This window comes from Falco peregrinus, chromosome Z (genome assembly GCF_023634155.1).
Source record: "Falco peregrinus isolate bFalPer1 chromosome Z, bFalPer1.pri, whole genome shotgun sequence".
Taxonomy (NCBI): domain Eukaryota; kingdom Metazoa; phylum Chordata; class Aves; order Falconiformes; family Falconidae; genus Falco; species Falco peregrinus.
Genome location: NC_073739.1, coordinates 65,820,573 through 65,845,615, shown reverse-complemented (window position 1 = coordinate 65,845,615; position 25,043 = coordinate 65,820,573). Strand labels below are relative to the sequence as shown.

Sequence of the window (25,043 nt, the reverse complement as noted above, 5' to 3'; positions counted from 1 at the left end):
TTGGGGTTATTGTAATGGTGACAATTTGGCAGAATTTAGGTAAATGTAAAAGCCATTTTCTGAAGATTGGAAGCTTATGTCTAAATCTTTTTATCAGGTCCAAAATAAGCATTATTAGGCTATTTAAAAAACTAGAATTAGACTAAGCTTCTCTGCACTCAGAGTAAGCTGCTGTATTGCATTAAAGAGATGCTATGTTTCTTCCAAAAGAAAGGGTCTATTTTAGAGAGCAATCAAACCTTGAGACACTTTAAATTCCCATCCTAATCCTCATACTCACCTACCTTACCTAGTACTTCTGGCTGCAATGCTACTCTGTCTGAAACATACCCTTAATGAGTTCATCCAATAGTTTTAGAATTTGTGGCTCTCCCTTGGTGTTTACACTAAAACGAACATCTGTCCATATTCCTTTTTTTTTGCTTCCTATCCTGGTGGCGTTTGGATTGTCTACAAGGAGGCTGTAAGTATGGAGAAACCAGCCTGTAGTTGCTACTGCTGCACAATGAAAAGAACGTAAGAAAAATGAACATGAACAGACACTGAAAACCGGCAAGAATGAGACTGAGACAAAAGAAAGGGGCAGGGGAAAAAAAATTCCTGCCTGCATCAGAAAGCAGAACAATGGCGAGATGGCGTATACATAAAGTGAAGGATGCTTGCTTCCCCCACCCTTTGCTTTCTTAAAAAGAAAACAAAAATGCCTACTATGCTGAGAAACAAGGGAATACAGCACACAGTAACTCTAGGCATCAAAAAGAACTTCAAAATAGCACACCTAGCTTCAAATGAAGGTGTGAGTACATAAACCTTTGATGTGGACTCATAATTGAAGTATAATTTAACAACACTGAGTATTTTTTTATAACAAAAGCCATACAGATGTATTTGAAAGAGATGTTATTAGGACACTAACCTTTTGAATTACTTGCTGGGATAAGTAAAACTGATGGAGGGGATGCCCCAGCTCTGTTATGGGCAATCACAGTCACTTCATAAGTTCCATTCGGCAGCTTTAATGTAAGGTTGGTGGCATTAACATTGTATTTCTCTGGTGGACTGGAAGGAGATGATTTAGCTTTGACAGTCACTTCATACTGCAAGATTACTCCATTGGCTTCAAATGGCTTCAACGGCTATTAGAAACAGAAACACATCTTTGATTATATTGATACTGAACAAATGTGACTGAACCTTTCTTGTCTTTGATGTGTGATTTACAAGTCTGAGAGTGAGACAAGTTACATAGATCAGATAGCTGCGCATTAAAGGGACGTGCAAATAACCCATATTCATTTCTGTAATGTACTAACTTCCAGAACTACTTCTGGTTTAGATCCTCTTTTTCTTGGCTCACAGTCTAATAAAAGCTATTCTGTAAAGATTGCTGAACAAGTGTTGATAAAACCTGAATTTTATGTGACTTTACAACAATGACATAAACAGAATCTCATGTCTTCAGCTGTGTTGAACCCGAATGCAAAACAGCCCAAGTAGTTTTCTTTTACTATACATGGAAAAATACTTGTTTCTGTGTCATTAGATAACACAGAAAATAAAATGTTTCTGTGTAACGGTATTAGTTTTCAGATAACACAAAAGAAAATTGTTGAAACTGTAAAGTAACACCAGTTTTCCAATTCTAAGTTAAATAATGTCAGAAAGGCCACATGGCACACAAGTTACATCAGAAAATGATGCTATATCAATACACATGCAGCTTCACAAAAGCCACCTAGAAACAGGGAAAAAGTAATAAAAACACAGCTAGCTCAAATATAATGAAGTTCATGGACCAAAAGAAAGCAGATGGGGACTGATCATAATTGCATTCACTTTCTCAGCTAGACTAATCAACCAACTAGACACAGAAGCCCACTGCATACAAACAGGCAGTATTTAATGCCTGGTCTCTAGTACAGCTCTAGGCTTAATGGATTTTGCAGCTGGAGTACCCTTATCCAGACAGTGTTACAAAAGTTTTAGGATACTGCAGAAGCCGTAACATGAAGGTTTACTTTATTCACGTGAAAGTTTCCAATTTCACAGACTGCTTGAAGACAGCAAGTCAGGAATCCAGAAGTGAATTCTGTATATTCTGGATCACAGATGTGTGTCAGTTAACTGATGGCCTCTACATCCGTACTTTTAATTTTTCATAACTAACTATTATAATAGAAATACTAAAGTCACTTCTGTCAATAAAACCTGTACTATCCCAGCTATGTTCTCATGTTTGTTGAGGTAAACTCTGCCCCTTAAAAACCCATGTTCTTAAAAGAATGCTCAACTCCTGCAGTTGAGCATGTTGCTTTACCTTCCACATCAGGTGCACAGTCCAGGAAGCTGGTGAGCAAGATGCATCAATGACCCTCCATATGGGTGGTCCTTTGGATGGTTCTGATGAAACAAACAACGCTTAGTAGTGCAAGTATTTTTTAGTGCATTTGTTTGAATTAAGTCTTTGACTATCATTAAATGCTCACTGTTTTTTTTTTTATAAAAGCATACACAAAACTCATTTCCTTAGTTCCTCCAAAAAATAATGCTTGGTATGTAAGTGGAACACCTGCATGAAAACACTTCTGATAGGATAAGGAAAACACCAATTCCACTCTAAGTGTACAGTCTGAAAATAACTGAGATTCAACATGCAGAGCATCTGCAACACTGGGCCCAAGAGGACAATGCTGAGTGAGGCACAACCAAACCTACACCATGCAGCCTTGTCCAGAGGTACAGCCCTGTCTGTAGGTATACTGCAAACCTTGCTATGGCTTGTAGCTCCAGCACTCTCCCTACCCCTCAATATCAAGTCACCTAAACCAGAAAAGTGCAGAAGAGTTCACAAGGAATGCCAGAATTCCTCAAGTTTTTATATTCTCTATGATAAAAAGGGTAACGGAACTGCAATACTTTTGTACAGTACTACAACACCTTCTGGCATCAGTACTGTAAAAAATTCAAAGAAGGATTTCTGACCCACTGCAGTTAAGCTCCAAGCAAAGCACTGTTCTAACAATGAAACCTGTATTGGTGTAACTATTTAAAGACATGCATAGAAACACTGCAATAAATAAACTGCTTAAGAAGAGGGCATCTTGGAAGGCACTCAGAAATAGATAGGCTATTACAGTAAGGAGACCAGAACGAGTGCAAGCAGGAAAGACTAAAGTACTTTTAAAAAAGAAGAAGACTAAGAAAAAAAAATCAGGCTGACTAAGAAGCTAAACAGGTATCAAAATATTTGCAGTAGGTGGAGGGAAGAAGATACCCTACTGGGTATCAAGCACACAACCAGAAGGTCTATTCCTTTGCTCCACATGGAGTAGGATCAGTACAGGCCAGAAACAAAGCCAGTCTTGCAGGCTATCAAAGCAGAAATGGACACAGCCAAGCTAAAGCAGTTTGACTCCTCAGAACTCTAGAATAAGAAAAAGAGTTTGTAACTGACAATAGCCAGGTTTCTGAAAAAAACAAGACATAAAATCCCCACGTTGTTTAATTCTCTTTGAAGTCAGAAATCAGCAAGTGATTCCCAATGCTGCTGCTACTGATGATTCAGGAGGAAACCAACGAGGCTTTTGAAGTCAAAACCCTTTGAGGGTGTTTTAATAATACAAGAGGCCCCAGAAATCAGTGCATATTACTGTAATATACACAGCTGTGCAGCAAACCTGCTCTGATAGATATAAAGACCCTTGGCTTGACCCAGTTCAGATTCAAGAAGATACTAGTTACCTCTTGACCATCTATTAAAGGTGGTTTAGCTCCAGTTCATTTTAAGTGTGCTATTCAGATGAATGACAAGAGGAAAACAGACCAAGGCAAGTTATACATCAAAGCATGGGGCTTTTGTTCGGAGAGCAAATTAAAAGGCCAAATGCATAGGTCTAGATTGTGCAGTGTATATACACTACATATATTTTTGTTCTGTTAATGGAAAAATGTAACAATCCACAATCTGAGAATAGGATTTTTTGTACTGTAACAAATCTATGGGTGTGATTTTAATGTCAGTGTTCCAAAAAAATATGCTCAGTTATTGTTGTGCAGCTTTCTTTTGTACAAGTTTACAGTTTCTGCAACAATTGCTAAGTCATGAAATGCTGCAAAACAAAACAGCTGAACAAAATAAAAAATCAGTAACAGGAAATGCTGTAACATACTCAACTAACAGTTTTGGCACAACTCAAGTACAGAGACTGCCTTCTGCCACTAGGAACAAACCTGCAGGACAGCAAGGCCTCTCTAGTGGGGAAATACTGTAATAATTTTCCTGAGCTGTGAAGAGTAACAATTTCATAACACAATGTAGTTACTTTAATGCCACAATGCGTTTTGAGCAATGCATGTGTTTGTGAGCAATCAGAAGGAATCAATGAAGTTAAACACGCTGTGGAATGCAATGGATACAGATCTTAGAAGACAGTGTGTAACAGTCTCAGTGCCACTGTCCTGAAGGAATACAAACGAGTCCAGGGCAACACAGCACACCTGCACAATATACAGTTCAATGGAAACAGACAATGTCTTAACAGCTGACTGGAGCATCCAAAGGAGTTGACAGACCAGCCAAGTTACTGAGCTCGTTGTAGTATAAACATACTTCATGCACTACAGAAACTTTGCAATACTGAGGATTTGTTTCACAAAGTTGACATCTGACTGAGGTTTTAAGCATTTTGCCCCCCTGGCCCGGGCTGGAAACTTAAAGCTTAAATAAGTGATTTCCTATCTTTTGTGTATCTCAAGCAGTAATCTGTTTATACTTTGAAGTTGTATATATCCCGCTTGCATTTTGTGCAAGACTAAACATGATCCAAATACTGCCCCCGAAGAGCTGATGCCTGTAAGAAGTCTTCCTCACGAAATCACAATAGCAGTAATTCAGTGTTCACCCCCTACAGCAAAGGGACAGGATATTACAAGTCCAGATCTACAAGATGACAACTCCAATGGTTATCAAGAAGGGAAACTAAGGGAACGGTGATTTTTGTTATTAAATATAGCCAAAATAAAACAGTTTTCCACACAGACTCAATCCTGCTTGAAGTCAGAAGTTTATATATAGTATTTGCTTTCTTATGCCTCCCAGCAGTGACAACCATATCACTGATGAGCAACAAGACTCGAGGATTACTATGCGCAGAATATTGCAAACAAAGCGGGTACAAGACAGTGAAGGGGCTGCTGTAAGTGACTGACAAGCAAGGAAATGTTACAGATGCAGAATACTTTGGGACAAGTTAAGAGTAAACCAGAGTGTTTTATTTAGATGCTTTAGTGCATAGAAGGCTATACTTCCTATATGCACATGATTTCATATCACTGCTTTACCAAGTTTGTGAAGACATCTATGTACACTGTATGACTAAAATCTTTTATTTCATACTTATTGATGCTTGTTCGCCTATGACTTTCTCTAATGGCCTCCTAAACCAAGTTTTTCATAAACTAAGGCAGTCTGCCTACAAAAACACCCCACAAACCAAAACCCACCAACATTTTCACACAGGCAGAATAGTTTCAGTTACAAAGGATAACTTCAGAACAAGAACACAAGCACAAAGCTTGCATCTCTTCTAAGAGACTTCAAGAACAGAACTTTCTGTGAAGCTTTTCTTCTCTACCTCCTGTTTTAGCTGTTTTCAGGGGCACCTCCAGGATCAGCTTTATGGGAAGCTATTCTCATGCTCCTTGGAATGCATGAGTCAAGTCAGTCAGTACTGGAAGTGACTTAGGAGACCCTTGCTGCATGCATAATCAAACAGCTCAAGTAAGGATACACAGTTTCAGCTGGCTACTGCCAGACTTCTGATGAGTACTTACACATCTGAAAATCAGTACCTCACTTTCATGTATTACTTACGGTCCTCAGTGGTGACCCCAGTTTTCTCTTCACTCCAGTCACTCCAGTAGCCCACTCCATCTTCCTTCATGCAGCGAATTGAAAAGACATACTCTGTGTAGGGTCTGAGCCCTTGAATGCTGAATGATGTTCTTGGTGAAGCTGTATCTTCAGGAGGAACCTGTAAATGGAAAAAAAGACTTCAGAGGCACAGATCAAAAACTGTAAAGCTGAATTCTGTGCTACCACAGCCCCAATACAAGAAGGCTCCCCACTGTATACAGACCCAACAAAAACACAGTTGTTCTCCCCTCTGATTTCCAAAAGCTTTAGTTTTCAACCATGGTTTGGTAAGGGATCAGAGTTGTATTTACCAGGTATACTATGATACACATACTAAAACAGGCAAGCAGCTGTCTCAGGACAACCTCTCATATTCTGTTTTCCTTCTTAATTAGTTTATGTCTACCTCTTCTTCTCCTCATTTAATTCCTCTACTCACTGCTGTAATATCCCATCTCACACCTCAGAACTTTGCTAGTTATCTGTTTGGTTATTGATTGCAAAATACCTGGTGCCAGAAGCCTGCTACCAAGCCAGAGAATCCAGGAACATTGCTTCCACAGATACAGAACAGTGTTATTTAGCTAACATTGAAACAGTTTTACAGTAGTTTATACTTTGGCTAGTAAATCAGTTTATTTTCATAAGCTCTTTCCTTATCTCAGATTAACAACTGAATGCCAGAAAATATTCTTACTGCACATGTATAGAAACAAATGTGTGATGTAAGTAACAGACACAGGAACACACACACAGAGGCTGTGTCACATGTTATTTCACTTGTAATTAGGGTTTTTTCATAGTGAGCAACCCTGCAAGAGGAATGACTGCAGATTAAAACACACGTGGGACACTCAAGAGGTTAATCTTGAGTGCAAAGAATTGTCATAGTAGTCAAATTTTACCACAGCTAAGCAAGCTCTGATGTCTTAAGAGTTACTATTTCAAAGGTCTTGTGCACATTTTAAGAAGGCAAGACAAATTAAAGGGACTTAGGTTACGTATCAACAGATCCTGAGGTTGCAGTAAGCTGTGCAGGACAGTGCTCTTCAAAATATCAGTACAGGTGACCTCAATTAATTTCTGTATCTAAAGCTCACAGTTCCTCCAAACCAACACACCACATTAGTCACAAGCAGCTGTGTTATGCTACCTGCTTCAAATACCATATTTTAGTAAATCAGAAGCAACAAGTTGTGAAATTCAGAATACTTCTGGGCCTCTGTACTGAAACAAAAAATGGGAAGATCTCAAAAAAATGATTCTGGAATACTGCTGCTCTGAGAGAAGGCTTGAAGGCAAAACTGAAGCTGTTGAAAATATGTTCATAGACTGATGCAGAATAAACCCCCCACAACTCTTGATGACATGCATACATTATATTGCACTAAAGGTAAGGCATATTCCTTACTCTTCCAGTTCGCTGACTGCACCAGGTTTAAGGCATGCATGCAGGATAACCATATTTTATTGAATCACACAATCATTTAGGTTGAAAAAATCTTTTAAGATCATCAAGTGCAACTGCAAACCTAACACTACCAAGTCCATCACTAAATCATGTCCCTAAGTGCCACGTCTACACATCTTTTAAATACCTCCAGGGATGGCAACTCAACCACTTCCCTGAGCAGACTGTTCCAAGGCTTGACCACCCTTTCAGTGAAGAAATTGTTCTTATTATCCAATCTAAACCTCCCGTGGCACAACTTGAGGCCATTGTCCTCTTGTCCTATGGCTTGTTGGGAAAAGAGACCAACCTGGGAAAAAGAGGCCAATACCCACCTGGCTATGTCCTTTCAGGTTGTTGTAGAGTGATGAGGTCTCCGAGCCACCTTTTCTCCAGGCTAAACAGCTCCAGTAACCTCAACTGCTCCTCACAGGACTTGTTCTCTAGGCCCTTCACCAGCTTTGTTGCCCTTTGGACACACTTCAGCACCTCAACGTCCCTCTTGAAGTGAGTGGTCCAAAGGTGAACACAATACTTGAGGTGCGGCCTCACCAGTGTGAGTACAGGGGGACAATCACTGCCCTACTCCTGCTGGCCACACTTTCTGATACAAGCCAAGATGCGACTGGCCTTCTTGGCCATGCTGTTGGCTCACATTCAACTGGCTGTCAACCAACACCCCCTGCTCCTTCTCTGCCAGGTGACTTTCCAGGCACTTTTCCCAATCCTGTAGTGTTGCATTGGGGTTGTTGTGACCCAGGCAGTACAGCACATTCAAAAAAGTTGCCCAGCACTGTACAGAGTTTGCCCAAGCTTTAAATGACATTTAGATCAATATTTTTGTGTGTGTATAGGAAGAGTAAAGTTCACCATTATGAAAGTTCTAAATGTTTCACGTACAGAATAAACATCACAAAGAAAATATACTGCAACATGATGAGGAGGACAGCAGAGAAGGCAACAAAGAAAACACAATGTAACTGTACTGTCAGTTGTGCCAAAAGCCCGGCTGATCACAGCATTCATGGATAGGCCAGATAAATTGGGAGGGCGGGGACAAGTGACATTATAGTGCAAGGGTCTGCTACAGGCCACCTGACCAGGAAGACAGAGCAGATGAGTCCTTCTATAGACAGGTATGAGTAGCCTCATGCTCACAAGCCCTGGTCCTCATGGGGGACTTCAGCCACTCTGATATCCATTGGAGGGACAACACAGCAGGGCACAGGCAATCAAGGAGGTTCCTGAAGTGCACCGATGGTAGCTTCCTTCTCGAAGTGACAGAAGAGCCATAGGAGGTGCTATGCTGGACCTTTTTCTCACCACAGGGAGGAGCTGGTGGGGAACATGAAGCTCGAGGGCAGCCTTGACTGCAGTGATGATGAAATTATGAGGTTTGAGATCCTTAAGGCAACAAGGAGAGCACACAGCAAGCTCACTACCCTGGGCTTCAGGTGGCAGACTTTGGCCTCTCCAGAGATCTGCTCGGCAAAGTAACATGGGATACAGCCCTGAAGGGAAGAGGGGCATAACAAAGCTGGATAATATTCCAAGATCACCTCCTCCAAGCTCAGGAGCAACACATGCCAACAAAGAGAAAGTTTGGCAAAAATGCCAGGAGGCCTGCATGAATGAACAACAAACTCCTGGACAAGTCAAAGGAAGCCTACAGGGGGTGGAAACAAGGACAGGTAGCTTGGGAGGAATACGGAGAAATTGTCTGAGCAGCCAGGGACCAGGTTAGGAAAGCTAAAGCCCTGATAAAATTAAATCTGGCCAGGGATGTCAAGGATAACAAGGAAAGTTTCTTTAAGTACCTCAGTAAAAAAAGGCAGGCAAGGGAATATGTGGGGCCTCTCTAGAAGGAAACATGAGACCTGGTAACCCAGGACATGGAGAAGGCTGAGGTACTCAATCACTTCGCCCCCGCCCCCCCCCCTCAGTCTTTGCCAGCAAATGCTTCTGCCATACTGCCCAAGTCACAGGAGGCAAAGGCAGAGACTAGGAGAATGAAGAACCACCCATTGTAGGAGAAGATCTGGTTCGAGACCACCTAAGGAACCTGGAGGCGCACAAGTCCATGGGACCTGATGAGGTGCATCCGTAGGTCCTGAGGGAATGGGCAGATGAGGTGGCTAAGCCACTGTCCATCATGTTTGAGAAGTCATGGCAGTCTGGTGAGTTTCCCATGGACTGGAAAAGGGGAAACATAAACCCCATTTTTAAAAGGGGAAATAAGGAGAACCTGGGGAACTACAGTCATCAGTCTCACCCCTGTGCCTGGCAAGATCATGGAGCAGATTCTCCGGAAAACTACGCTAAGGCACATGGAAAATAAGGAGGTGACTGGTGACAGTCAGCGTGGCTTCACTAAGGGCAAATCATGCCTGACAGATTTGGTGGCCTTCTGTGATGGGGTTACAGCATTGGTGGGTGAGGGAAGAGCAACTGATGTCATCTGCCTGGACTTATGCAAAGCATCTGACACTGTCCTGTACAACATTCTTGTCTGTAAACTGGAGACATGGATTTGACGGATGGACCACTCGATGGAAAAGGAATCGGCTGGATGATCACACTCAAAATTGAGTTGCAGTCAATGGCTCAACGTCCAAGTGGAGACCAGTGAGGACTGGCACTCCTCAGAGATCAGTATTGATACCGGTGCTCATCAACACATTTGTTGGCAACATGGCCAGCAGGACTGAGTGCACCCTCAGCAATTCACTGATGACACCAAGCTGTGTGGTGCCGTTGACATGCTGGAAGGAAGGGATGCCATCCAGAGGGACCTTGGCAGGCTGGAGAGGTGGGCCTGTGTAAGTGCAAGGTCATGCACCTGGGTCAGGGTAATCCCAAGCCCAAATACAGGCTCGGTGGAGAATGGATTAAGAGCAGCCCTGAGGAGAAGGGCTTGTAGTGCTGGTGGACAAGTTCAACATGGCCTGGCAGTGTGCACTGGCAGCCCAGAAAGCCAGCCAAATCCTGGTCTGCATCAAAAGAAATGTGGCCAACAGATCAAGGGAGGTGATTCTCCCTCTCTGCTCTGCCCTCTTGAGACCCTGCCTGGAGTACCATGTTCAGCTCTGGGGCCTCCAACATAAGAACATGGACCTGTTGGAGCAAGTCCAGAGGAAGGCCACAAAAATGATCAAAGGGCTGAAGCACCTCTCCTATAAAGACAGGCTGAGAGGGCTGGGGTTGTTCAGCCTGGAGAAGAGAAGGCTCCAGGGAGACCTTATAGCGGCCCTCCAGGACTGTTGTGGTTTAACCCCAGCCAGCAACTAGGACAAGTACCTAAAGGGGGACTACAATAAAACCAGAAAAGGACTTTTTACAAGGACATATAGTGACAGAACAGGGGGTAAAGGCTTTAAACTGAAATGGGATAGATTTAGATGAGGTATTGGGAAGAAATTCTTTACTGTGACGGTGGCGAGACACTGGAACAGGTTGTCCAGAGAAGCTGTGGATGCCCCATCCCTGGAAGTGTTGAAGGCCAGGTTGGATGGGACTTTGAGCAACCCGGTCTAGTGGAAGCCATCCCTGCCCATGGTAGGGGGGTTGGAACAAGATCATCTTTAGAGTCCCTTTCAACCCAAACCATTCTACAATTGTATGATTCTAAAGTGAATGCTCTGCTAAAGTGAATCCTCTGCAGCAAGGGAACTTCTGTAGTTTGACAAACGGCTGGGTTACAGAAGAGTGACAAGGAACATAAGTGGTATTACCTGCATCCAGTTTGTGTCACCAGTGATTCTATAGCGAATATTAAATTTCAGCTTCATCACAGCTGCTGAAATACGATTCTCCCAGGAAAGCTTCAGAACTGTAGGCAGTATCCCCGAGTTGACTGATAAGTTGTGTGGAGACAGAGGTTTTACTGGAAGGAAAGGAGTTACAGTGAACTCTACAGCTGTATTTTATCATGCCTCTAGCAGCTGATACACTATGCTGTAACACTAACCATTAATTGCTACTTCAGTAGTTTCTAAAGCAGACTGTTGTACAAGAACTTGCTATCTGAATTGGGATCAAGTCTCCCACCTTCCACACCTTTGTCCAGCACAGTTCAAGTTCTTGTCAACAATATTTTGGTACTATTTTTATAGCCAAGAAACATTAACATACCAATTCAGAAATATGCACAGAAGCAGCAGTTACATACCACTAGTTTTAGTAAGAGGTATATAATTACCAATCTCAATGGGATCAAGAACAAGAGGATCAGATTCAGCCTTCCCAAGAGCATTTGCTGCTTCTACCCAAACCTCCAGGTTAACAAAGAACTGAACATCAGCAATTGTACAAGAATTGTTTACATCTTTTGGTATACAGTCAGGAAAGTTCTCTTGTGGCCTAAATGAAAGAGAAGGAAAAACATGGTACAAAGCGGTAAGTTTGGTTTCCTCTAGGCAATCTTTTTAAGTAGATCAGAGTGATCAATCAGTCTAAGCTTGTATGTTTCCCTTCCACTGCTACCTTGATAAGCAGAGGGGCTGGAAGAAAATGTGAAGAGATTAGAACGGCTTGGCCAGCTATAAATGCATGATTGCATTAGTATAGAAACTAGAATAAGATCTCTTTACTTTGATTCCCCTATCTTCAAAAGCACAAGTCACCATACTGTGATAAAAAGCTGTACAAAAACCTGACTTAACTTATACAATTAAGATCAAGTATTGATACATTTAATCAAAAGTGATATGGCTAGTAACTAGAAACATATTCATGCATTGCAAGATGTGGTCAATATTACCTGCACACCCTTCAGGAGTAGTGTTACAGTTGCAACACATGGTGAACAGAAACAATTTTTTGCTACACTAACAGATAGCTCTAGGGGCATCAGGAGATTTGCAAAGCATTAAGGTTTTCTAACTATCCACACTTTCTACTACACTTGTTACCAAAACACTTCAGCAGAACCAAGTAGGTGGAAAGCTGTAGGCAGTCATTCTTGTTTCCAAAGCAGAACAACAATTCTGTCCACTCCATGTTAAACTACGAGAGACCATCTGAAGGGTTTATAAAGTACTTTAGTTAATTTGCTTTCACAGGAGAAATACTTTTGCTGAATATTTCATGTTAGGATTAATTGTGGACATACACTATTCTGAATTCTCCAGAAGTACACAGTAGATAATACCTCTACAAAATCCAGTCAGTGTATGTTGGTTTCTCTACTTGGAATTGTAGAACAGTTTGGGTTGGAAAAGCCCTTTAAAGATCATCTAGTCCAACTGTCCTGGACTGAGCAGGGGCATCTTCTACTTATTTAGAATGAGACAGAACAATCACCGCAGAAAACCATAAAATATATAGTCTGCGTTGAGCAACGTAATGGCTAGGTATATTGTACTCAAGACACACTAATAATTTCTTTGAAGAACAGAAAAATACAAGATAGCTGTTACTCCAAAACAAGTGCAGCAACACACTTTCAAGTCTGAGTTAGAATTGCTTCAAATGTGAACTTAACTTTTCCCCTTCCCCCCAAAGCAGACAGAGATGCTTCAGAAAACTGGATTTAAGTTAAGAATATTTACAAAATACCAAGAAATTTCAAGCAAGTTTGGTTTATCCAACAAATAGTCTTCAAAGTTATTTAGGTATTCTACAGAGAGCTACTTACCACCTGTATTTCAACCTATAGTGAGTGTCCAGGAATGTATGCCTTCCAGGGTTCCAGGTACAAGTCATAGGATATGTGAGTTTTGACACCTGAATCACAATGCAGCTTAAATTCTTGGGCTTCTCTGGAGGTACTGCACAGAAAAAGTTAGCAACAAGTAATCTATGTACACATTTCAGTCCAGTAAGAATCATACTAAGTGTCCCATTACAGCAATTTCAGTGAACATCAGAAGTATCTATAGTCCGTTTTATTTCTAAAGCAGGGAGCAAAAAGTGCTAGATGGCATCCAGGAATGGAAGTCAAGAAACTTAACAAGCTGCTCTGAGAAACAGTAGACTACACAAGGAATAAGCACTTGATAGTAAGGAACAGCACAGATTATTTCTCATTCTGACGCAGAAAACCTGATACCATCTCTCATCTAAGTCTATTTTAACGCCCACAGAAAATTGCTAATGAGCACTACAGCTGGATTGGCATACGCTAACTTTGCCAATAACCTCAGCTCTAAAGCAACTGTGATAGGTCTGTTCTCCCTGACTTGAGCTATGGAAGAAGAATGCTTTAGCTGTGAACAGTTATAAGAAACATAAGGCATTTTCATCAATGCAGTTTAGTTGTGTGTAGGAGTGTTCAGAGTGAACTATCAGCTGAACTGGGTTTTTTTCCCCTTCTTAAATTCAAATCATAGCATACAAGTTAGTTTCTAGCTTTTAGAATACCACTGTTTACAAGAATATAATGTGTTTGCAGAATCTTATTTCCTTTCAAGCAGAATGCTATATTCAACAGAACTACCTTATGAACCTTTTAGTCTTTCTCCTGAATGGTTCTGTTCTTCTCAAACCTGTTATTCTCAGTTTACAGAATTTCTTTAACTGACAGTATGAAAATACATTGTCTTTAAATACAAATGTATCTCAAGATGCACATATGAATTGTAACTGTAGAATGCTACCTGTACTTTCATTCAGTTTATCACCTCAGCATATTGCATCTGTCCTCACGTTTCCATTTATTTTTCCTGTCACATCTTCTGTTAAGACACTCCTCAGAGGTTGAAATGCAAAACACTTTTTCTGTGAAAGCGTTGTGTAACTCATACTAGCACCACATTAAATTGTGAACTCAAGGCAATACCTTTTGCCAGCACTAGGAGGCAACATAATTCATCAGCCATTCATACCCGGATACTAAGGACACTTAAAGGTCCACCAACTATTTAAGTAGTATATTAATATTACCTTCCCAATACCTCAGTCTTGTCTCAAAGAGCCCTTGCTTATAACTATGCAAGTGCTATCACGCCTGAACAAAGAAAATTTATAATAAGAGTATTTTCTTATGTATAGAGGTAGACTAATCCAAATAATTCCATCCTTAAGGCAGTTAAGGTCAGTTTCAGTGATACAGATGGACCAAGTATTTCTCAGTCCATTAATAAAGAAAATATGAATGTCATAGTGTGACTATGAAAGCAGGACACACGACCTCACTGTACTTCCTTAAACACTGAAACTGAAGCAAATAAGGAAAAGTTAGTTTTCCTAGGATCTATTTCAGTTAAATTCTGTAATTTAAATCTTTCTGCTTCAACATTTTTCTTTTGTTCTGTTTTATTCTTATTTCAACACTAAAATACTCCACAGTATTTTATATTTTTTAGAAAACCCTATTCTGTGCATATTTACAAGTTTTGATGGCATGTAATTTTAGAATTGTTTTATACAATTATCCAGGAACTGAGGGAATGGAAATAAATGTCTCAAGATATAGGCACTTCCTATTGCTTGCATTCTCTTCCCTGTTTCTCAAAAGCAGTTTTCTTAAGACCACAAAAAAAGGCAAGAGAAATGGTACTTACAGCCTACTGTAACTGTAATTCCATAAATGTTTTGCTCAATCTGTCCATCTGCTAAAATGTTGCATGTCAGAGGAGTAGCTAGTGAAGAAGTGTCATTAAATGTGACACTGGAAACTGTTCTGTTTATTTCACGATACTGTTCTTTAGGTACCACTCTATTTTTAATTTTCCATATAATTTGATTAGCATAGATATTGCCAAAGTCAAGACAACTTTCATTCAGAATGCACAATGCTGTGAAGTTGGAGCCAAGTGCCAATACGGGAGACTCTGGGATGATGTGACCACATGACTGTACAAGTCCACCTGAAACTAAAAAGAATTGCATCTTTATTAAAAACTACAGAGCACTGCATAATCAATATTACTGATACAACACTAGTGTATATGTGTCCGAGCAAGAAATGAAGTGGTTACTTGACAGTTATAAAACTGAAATGCATAAATGTATTATAACTGAAATGCAGTTATAAAAAATGAAAATCAGTGGACACCAAGCAGATTTAAGGGACAAAACCAGTGTAGTGTTCTCTAGACTTTACAAAAGCAATTTATCAAACAAGAAAAGTTCTGTTAATTGACAGGGGGCTTTAGAGAGAGTGAAGACAATCAAGGATTGAACATTTAGTATGTTTTGAAGAAGGAAGGTAATATACTTGAGGTTACCCTTGCAGTTAAAAAGGTATTTTCTCTTGAGAAAGTGGAGAACAAAAAATAGGGATTGTGTGCACTACTTCTAGAAAAATGGCACGTAAACAGTTAAATACTTGAACTGTCCATTTCAAAAGCTTCAGTATGTGTACTACAAGCATATTTGGGAATTACAGTGAACTCTGCACATTTGATAATACTGTCTTTACAAAGGAACTTCAATACAATAATAAAATTGTGACTGTTGCGATAGAGGTGCATAAAAAGTCTCAATTTTAAAGATTAAATAGATGACTGAAATACTGCTTTGAATCAACAGCCATACTAAACATCTTGAGGAGAATGATTTGCTACACAATAGCAGCGGACCACAGCTTTAACTTGATCACAGAACCTACTGCACTAATTCACTGCTAATTTATTGCTTTAACAGTGTTTAGTCTGACCAAGATAGGATTTTATTTAGATACCATTTGGCATATGTGAAATTAAACTCGAGTTTGCTACAGTCACCAGCTCCAGTGATGTCAGTGGAATCAAAGCCATCTCTCACTGACCAAAGTCACTCTTCACTATTCTCTGTACAGAGATGAGCAAGGGATAGAAGCAGAAGTGAGTACGAGTTTAATATGCATTATTTTACCATAGTATCAAGAACATAGGCTATGTCTCTCTATACCAATATACCTTGCTTTCAGCCCCTACCCCACAAGTATCTAGACAAAAAGCAAGTGTGCGCTTCAACCATCCAGCAAAAGAAGCTCTAGAAATTTCTTGCGTTTGAGACACAGAAGTCTTACCTTCAAGAGAACAAAAATTCAAAAGCAGATATAAGCCATGGGCTACCCACTTCCACTCAGAAAACATGCTGCACAGAATTCCTGTAACAGAAAATTTAAAAAAAATTTAAGCTATTACTTTTCATTTTAGATCACTCTCAAATTCAGTTTGTATTTGATCAGTGACAATTTCTCAGGTACCCACGTTTAGTTTCCTGAAGGAGTTCATATCTTCCCACGCTAGAGCAAGAATGGGCACGCTGCTTCCATTTTACTCAGTGTTGTAACAAAATCCAATGTCTGCTTAAGACAACTGATGCACTTTAAAGCCTTCGTAGTTACAAATTTAAGACAGGCATCAGCTTAAGGTTTTTGTGTTGTATATGGAAACAAACTACTAGTACTTCTGTAGGAAGCTCAATTAGAATAAAGAGCATAACACGGAGGTTCAGGTTATAGAACAGAACCTTATGAATTTGATTATGGTTACCACACTTATCTAGCTTTCAAGCAGAACATAAATATGCTGAATACAAGGTTCAGAACAACTCTGCACAAAACCAGGTGTCTCATTCACAAGAGTGACTCAAAACATATTTAAGAAATACAAAGCACAAGACTTCCACATCAAGAGATGTTGACTACTATAGAAAAAACATTAATTAATTCTTAAGACCTTACAAGGGAGTTTGTAATTCCTCAAAATTTGGGATGTTTATCATCATGTGATGTTCTTTTATTCTGTATTGCAGCAAAGTTCACTTGTTCTGTTTTGATAATTCTACAAAACAGTTTCAAGAAACTGAAGCATTCACAGACTACCTTCCACTCCAGTTTTGAAGCCACAAAGTCTCTCCTGGATTCTCCACTTGCGGTTACAAAAAGCAAGTGAACGTTCTCTACTAAGCATAGGAGCTATACTATTTTTAGTTACATATATGCATCTTTACAGGAATAGGTAATTTGCCTAGTCAAATAGGGGATAAAGTCCACAACCTGATCTCTAGAAGCAGACCATACTGTTCTTACAGCTAGAAACTAACCATGGCATTTCTAGGTTTACTAAGATTTGAGATGAGACTGCCTATAGCAGCCTTGCTTCTGAAGTGTTTTTACTGACCTGAAAAAGGCAACTTTATATAAAAAGCAACTGTAAAAGGCAACTTGCTAAGTCTAAAGGAATTCCACAGTATTCCCTAGAAAGGAACATTTAAAATCTATATTTCTATTATCAGAACGACAAGGAACTTCAATTTATAACAAGAAATACTCCTTTGCTTTAATTGCATGTAGTTTATAGTAACAGAAAGACTCAAGGCATTTCATATAGATCAATAAAACTAGACAAGGCATTTAAGTACTAGTGTTACCAATACCAAGATACAGAACCTCATTCCTTAGGCATCAGCACATTTAACAAATCAAAGTAAACAGTATAATGTAAAGAAAAATCTATACTCACAATAATTAGAAGCCAACAATTAAACAAAAGCTAATCTCAAGCCTTTACAGCAGTCTTTGTAGGGCTCACCAACATAGCTGTGTTTCAGTTAGGACCAAAATAACAGGTATCAGAATCACTCAGCAGTATCTTTACTTGCATCTATACTTTGAGTTTATTTCTCAGAGCCCACCAAGATTTCCTACATATAAATTTTGTACTAAAAATATTGCCGATTAGAAGACTTGGCACTTGTGTTAACAAGCACTTATATTTGTCACTAAAGCTGGTTTTTTTAACTATATAACAATACATTTATAATCATATTGCAACTGTACAGAGTTGAGACTAAAAAAGCTACTAAAAGTACTCTCATTGGGCTGGATATGAAAGCTATTATACAGTTTTAAATAGCTAAGTATGTACCGCACTTATTACAAGTGTACAGTAAGAGAACTGAACCAATTAATTTTTGCTTTTTATGGATGTAAAGTTTTCCAGTATCTGAAAAATAAGGTTTCTACCCACCCATGTCTTTCTGCATTTTAAAATCCCAATTGGTTTCACAAATTTTAATAAATTCACATGGTGAACACAACCGAAGTCAAAAGTATTCTCTTTTGATTTAGGTCTTCAGAAAGTGACTAAAACCAGCACACAGGAATCTATTTTAGTTTCTTGATTTACTCTTAATATTTATCAGAAATACTGCTTGCTATCTAAAGCTTGTTGTGTTCTTAAGGGTTGACCTTATGATTTGTTATTTTGAGCAAGACTAATTGAAAGGTATTTAACAATTTTGAGTCGCAGATCTGAAACTCGTAAGAACTCTGCCGGCAACTACAGGCTAGGTAGGAAAGAAGCAGCAGCTCCACCTCCCTGCTAACTGCCAAAAGCTGCAAAACAACAGCAGAACTGGCTTCCACATGGAAAAGGAGAGAGTGAAGCAGATGCAAAAACGCAAGAAGTGTTTGTTGTTGGTTTGTGGTTTTTTTTTTTTTTTTTTAAAGAATGTTCAATATAGCTTTTCTCTCCCATTTGGTGTCACGATTAGTGCTATATTTGAATAATGGCAGTGTCAACTATGCAATACTTCACTACAAAGTCACTGGTTTTCTGCTTGGTAATAGTTTACCTCAGGCTTAACAATGTTTCCACAAAACTATTCAAGAACTGCTGGTGTTAAAATCATATTAAATCATTAAGTATGGCATGGGTTAATAAAAAAAATACTGTGAAGCACCTGAAGAAACACAAAAGCTAACAGTACAAAAGAAATAACCAACTCAAAAGTAAACAATAGTATAGAATTATCACATGTTTTGCTCTAAAGTATAGCGTATTCTTGTAAGAAATCAAAGTCAAATAACTTCATCTTTTAAAATAAATGCCATTTCTACCTTCAACTGCCTTCCAGACCTAGAAGACAACATTTTAGTTGTCCTGAGCAAGATTCATTTACAGATGGGAAGCTGCAGTCCCAATGCCTACTACTGTGCACTTTGAGAAGTTTAGTATCTGTTTCGAGGGAGCAAAGAAATCCTCCACAGTTTATAGTACTTATTCCACCACACTCAGCTCCTGAAAGGCAGGAGAACTGAGACTTATGCTCTACCACCTGCATGGAAACTTAAGTGGAAAGCCCACCCACCCAAAGTACAGCAAACAAGCAGTTGTTAACTACAGTGTCAAAACCACACTAGAGTTCAGCACCTATCTGCTTTTAGGCTCCTGTGATATATTTACAACACCCCTCCAATCAATACAGTTTGATTGAATTCAAAGAAGATTGAAACTACACACCTCCAAATCCACAAAAGGGCTATTGCAATCCCTTCTAATGCATGCTATTTTAAAAACATCAGTGTCTCTGGCTTTTAAAAGATTGATTCTAAATTGAAATTTAGTTCTAGGGGAAAGAACTAGTTACACTATGCAATTCCATCTGTCTTGCCTAGATGAAATCTGGAAAAAATAAAAAAAATATGGTGGGGTTTATAACTAGCAAAACAAGGAGCTGTACTTAGATTAGTAATGAAGATACTCCTGTGGAAACTAGTGTTTTCTAATCAAGCATAAAAAAATGCTCAAGTGTAGATGGTGCAGAAACTCTGCAGATAAGCTGTATCAAAACTTTAAAACATAGTGCCATCATTCAAAAGAAATGCTGTTAAACACAAAGTAGTTAGTGGTGAACAGTTTCTCTGCAAGTCTGGACAATGGAGAACTCAATAGTTTCAGCAACTATGCAGCACAGCCCAAAGTCTTCTGTTTTACAAACTGGTGTAGTGTACTGGGAATCTAAGGTGAAGGTTTAACCTTATGCTGAACTAACATTGAAGCAGCTAGTCAGTTCAGCTTCTTTTTTAAAAAAAAAAAACAAATCAATACTTTATCTATATTATGTAGTTGTTGTAGACCACTAAGTGAAAAGGAATGGTAGATAAAGAAACTCGTGTTAGAACTTTGTCAGGTTATTTTCACAGTTAAGTTTGCAAAAGTGGCAAAGTACCAAAGTCCATCAAAATACTAAACAGTAAAACCAACACGGTCAGTTTAGAGCTGTGGCTGGTGACAGCCCTTAACTCACAGAAGTTATTTTAAAGAGGAAAAAAACCCTTTTAAAATGCTGTGATTACTTCAGTAACGACAGACATGAAACTCATATGCCACAAGATCACCCCATTTAATCCCTAAATCATATGGGACTTCCATTATTTTTCACATCCTGCTATCATTTTGAAAGGAAAGCACTAAACCTTTATGTCTGAACCTTAACCTGATGCTTCAGGCAGTGTCCTGTGAAAAGCCAACAACCACCCTGAAGTCAAGCTTTATATGCACAAACACCACCAAGGAGTTTTCCAACTAACCTGTGAATAACAGTTTTTGAAGAAATGTCAGGCATTCATGCAAAACAGGTATCACTCCTTATTCTGAGCAACAGAAAAATCTTACAAACTGATCTTATTTCAAAAATCATGAAAATTACTCCCAAATGAATACAGATATATGCCATAAGATGACTTATCACTTCCCCACTTCAGAGAGGTGACACTGTCCAAGTGACCTACAAATGACAATTCCAGTTTAAAAGACTATAGCCAAAATAACATTCTTGCCAGCAAAGCCAGCTTCCAAGTCAGGAAGTACAGATAACACCACAACCACCACAGGAAGGTGTTAAGTCTGTTAGGACTCATCATCCCATCAATCATGAAAGCCCAAAGGTTACTGGTAAATGGATTTCCAGAGATCCTTCAAAAAAAATTAAGACCTAAGCTTACAGCTTCAGGTGGTAATCTCTCACTAAGAATCCACATATATTAGGCAGATGGAGCAAGTGATAGTGCACACAGCAGCTACCACCTGAGGTTTTATAACAAGCCAGGTAGTACTTAAAGCCCATGTAAAAGCTGTAGCTATCCTCAAGGAATTTTGATTACTCAAGCCGTGACTGCTTTATAATTAGGAGTACTTCATCCGCAAGCTTCCTTCCTTCCTCCAAGCTTACTTTCTTCTTTGAAATATTTATGAGACTGAAAAAAACCCAAACACCTCTAAGATAATCACTTGAAAACCTTATGTAACATTCTATGCACAGAACATTCTGAAACCGATTTTCATATTTAAAATACCTATACCCAAATGATATTTCTAACCCTTTCACCAAAAAGGCAAGTAATTTCTCCGTATTAGTCATCTGTCTGCCTCTAGAAGGAGGTTTCTTCCTACCTCTGGGGTTTTAGTATAGACTCATAATGAAACTCCCAAACAAAGGGGCACAGATTGTTCTTTTCAATACCTTCTTAAACTGTAGAAAATTTTCTCTGAAATAATTCAGATGAATTTTTTTGTGTGTGCAGCTAGCAAGTAGCTTATTACAAATGTCTTATTTTGTATAAATGCTCTCACCTTGAAGTCAAACCTTCAAGACTAACAATCACCCGTGCTGGTTCTCTCCTACATTAGTAAGAGTTGTCTAAACTAATTATTCTAAAAAAAATCGGCCAAGAGGTTTATTTATTTTCATACAACTGCACTAGTGCTAATCCTTCAGAGAAGCAGCATCAGAGACAGCCTATCTCCCTTTTGCATACATAGTTATAGATCTGTGTGTATCTTCCCTGACCCCCCATATGTATATGTATAAGCTTTACTTTAAAAGTTTACATGTCTAGAAATGTGACCAAGACCCAAATATTTATTTTTAATATTCAAATTCTAGAAAGTAATACCGAAATTTCATTATCTGCTCCTACTTTCTTATTGCAATACACCAACATACAGATTAAAGAGTTTGTTGAGTTCAGAAGTTATGTACTTCCAACACATACCTTTTATATACCCTTTGAAGTAGTAGCAGTTAAGAAGTAGAAAATTTATAAAAGTTCTATAAAGGAAAAGAAGGTGAAAGAAAAAAGCCTGTAACTCCCAAAGTATCTGACCTCTTCAGGTTGCGGCCCCCCTTTCCCGCCCCCCCCCCCCCCCCCCCCCCTCAGTAACAGGACAGATCACTAATGACAAGACGATAACCCCACATAATTCAATTATCGGGTTTCTCCTTCAGAAATGCCTCAGAAGTAATGAGCAGCCACCAGCTGGCAAACACCTAAGCCTAAAACAAGGCTGAAAACCGAGACTGGGATTTATCCTCCTCCCCGCTGCCAGCACACTTGGCAGGCCGCTTTCCTTTGTGCCTCGGCTCATCATCTGCAAGATGAAAATAACGACACCGTATTTCTTTCGGCAGAGCATCCGAGGCCCAGGGCAAGGATGAGCGGCGCCCAGGAGCACACCGAAGCCCGCAGGCGACCCAGGCTGCTACCGCACCCCTCCCCCCAGCCCCCACCGGCACCCGGGCCAGGTGTAAAACAAAGCCTGCCTTTCTTTCAAGGCTAGCAGTTTTCTACCTTCTCGTCTACAGACGACGAGCACAGACCACTTGTGGTGAAGGCAACAAACCGCCAGCTTTTCAACAAGAAAACGCCTGCGGGTACTATGGCCAAGCTTATCAGGCAGCTGAAAAAACCCGAAAGGCACGAGTCCAGCGAGGGTCGCAGCACCTCCATGTCGGCATCAACCACCACCACGTTAGAGAAAAGCCTGGATAATCTTCAGCCTTGCCCTCCGCGCCACGCCAGCAGCTTAGTAAAAACCGCACCAAGCCAGCGGCCGGGCTGCGGCCGGGCACCCCGCAGCTGGCATTACGCGCGCCGGCCAGAAAAGAGGCTCGACGGCCCCCCGGGCCCCCACGCCGCGGAGGCCCCGGGCGGCCCGGCAGCGGCCGAGGCCATATTGCATTTTAAGCGCCACTGCCGGCCAGCTCCGCCAGCGCCCGCCGAGGGCAGGCGAGACGCCGCTGCGGGGAGCGGGCGGCCGCACCCGCCCCGCCTCGCAGCTCGCCAGGCCGAGCCCCGCTCGGGGAGCGCTGCTGACGGCCGCGGCCGGACGCCCCCGCCACCGTGGGGAGGGCGAGGAATCGGCTCGGGAAGCGAGTGGCGCAGCGCTGCCGCCCTCCCCCGTCTCCCGGCCGGCGCTGGCCGAGCGCCCACCAGCCCGCCCCGGCGTCCCCCGCCCGCGGCGCACGGCCCGGCCTGCCGAGCCCGGCTACAGCCCGGACGGGAAGCGCGGGGCGGCACAGCCGCCGCCGGCGGACGCTCCCCAGGGAGAGGGGCACACGGGGGCGGCGAGGAAGCCGAGGGGGACGAAGCGGAGGGGGAAACTGCCCACGGCACGAGCCGCCCGGCCCTTACCTGGCGCTGCCGCCACCTCACGGCGCCTGCATCACGGCGCCTGCACCCCGCCGCCGTCCCCTAGATAACGGCTCCGCAGCGCCGCGCCATCGCGCCGCCGTCCCGCACGCGCGGCCCCGCTCACGGTCACGCTCTTCCCCCTCCCCGCTCCCCCCCGCCCCCCGCTCCCTTCCCTCCTCGACTCGCACCGCCACTGGCGCGCGGCGGCCGTGACGCCACCTCAAGGGGGCGGGGGGCGGAGCTTCCCGTAACGCGCCGGCCGGTGCCAGGATCCGGGGCGCGAGGCGCGCGCAGGGGGCGGGAAGGGCGGTGGCGGCCTGTGAGGGGAGGCGGGTGCCCCCTCCCCCCGCCCTGCAGCCGCCATCTGCTCGGCGGCCCCCGCGGCGGTGCGTGGGGTGCCCTCCCCTCGGAGAAACGCTCCACGCAGGGTTTTTCCCTTAAGGTGTGTTTCAGGGTGTGTGAGAACAGACGAGGGGCTGGAGAGAGCCCTGCTTTCCGGGGGGGGGCGGGAGGGCAGTCACTTCCGTCGCCCTTGCGGCCCTCCCCTCTGTAGTGGGCGGCAGCCGTGGGACCCCTAACAGGCCAGCCAGCCCCTGCCCGGGCCGCCGCCAGCGGGGCCTCTGGAAGCTTCTCCCGGCCCTTAGGCGTCCGGGCCTCTGCTGCCGGCGCGGCGCGGCTGTCCGCTCGGGGAGGCCTGAGGAGCCAGCAGCTTGCCCAGCCTTTCGCGAGGCTCCCCTGGGAGCACGGCTGGTTGGGGAATCGTCTTACCAACAGCAGTGGTGTTAGCAAACAGCTGTTACCGAGAGCACAGTCCCTAGAAAAGGTGTTTGTGGAAGGCTGGGTTGCTAGAAAATGGTCTGTAATTTAGATTGTTCCTGTGATCTGGATCCAGGGAATCATCTGTGTGGCCTGGATGTTGTCTTTGTACGTTTCTTCATTCAGTAACCCTGAAAAATTACTTTTGTAAATCGGCTACAGGTGTTCCAAGATGGCCTCTTCATTCCAGATGATTTTTTTCCGGTCAGTGAGTGAGAAGGAACAAGTTTCAGTGCCACAGCCACAAACTTGGGCTGCTAAGAGTGTCAAAACAGGCGGCTTCTAGTCAGGAAACTACCAGACATCACTGATGCATGTCCGGTTGCTTCCTGCCATACGCTTTAGGCTTTCACCCATTTACTTTTAGATTATCTTTGGGCTCAAGTGGGATATGAGCTCTATTTTATTTTTAGTTACATATTTAGAGGAATAGGCAGATTGGCTGGACAAATAGGGCATCTAGTCCAATATCCCTTTTTCAAACAGTAGCTGGCATGAGCTGCTAGTGAGAAAAGATCAAGAACTTTGGAAAAAGGTAATGGAAAATAAAATTTTTCTCACCTTTTCAGTACCAGTCTGATTGTTCGGTTTACTTTCTAAGATAGCTTGGTATCCCCCCACAAAAATACTGTTACTAATTCTGAGAATGTTGTATATTTTATGTATGAGTAGAACTGGATAGACACTTCAGAGGTCATTTAGTTTTTAGATTTCCTCATGACAAAATCGACGAT

General features: G+C 41.7%; 1 protein-coding gene across 2 annotated transcripts in view; it reads right to left on the bottom strand.

Annotated features, from left to right (window-relative positions):
• The window catches only part of IL6ST (interleukin 6 cytokine family signal transducer), a 36,548-nt gene extending 12,904 nt beyond the window's left edge, over positions 1 to 23,644 (bottom strand). For both annotated transcript variants that reach the window (XM_055791002.1, XM_055791003.1), the window contains exons 1-9: positions 23,494 to 23,644; positions 16,318 to 16,398; positions 14,867 to 15,178; positions 13,000 to 13,132; positions 11,563 to 11,723; positions 11,096 to 11,247; positions 5,873 to 6,032; positions 2,318 to 2,400; positions 917 to 1,136 (exon numbers count right to left, since the gene is read on the bottom strand). In XM_055791002.1, the coding sequence (XP_055646977.1) occupies positions 917 to 1,136; positions 2,318 to 2,400; positions 5,873 to 6,032; positions 11,096 to 11,247; positions 11,563 to 11,723; positions 13,000 to 13,132; positions 14,867 to 15,178; positions 16,318 to 16,384 (1,288 nt within the window). In that variant the 5' untranslated portion in view covers positions 16,385 to 16,398; positions 23,494 to 23,644. The remainder of the gene's footprint in view (positions 1 to 916; positions 1,137 to 2,317; positions 2,401 to 5,872; positions 6,033 to 11,095; positions 11,248 to 11,562; positions 11,724 to 12,999; positions 13,133 to 14,866; positions 15,179 to 16,317; positions 16,399 to 23,493) is intronic.
• Between the last annotated feature and the right edge of the window lie 1,399 nt (positions 23,645 to 25,043).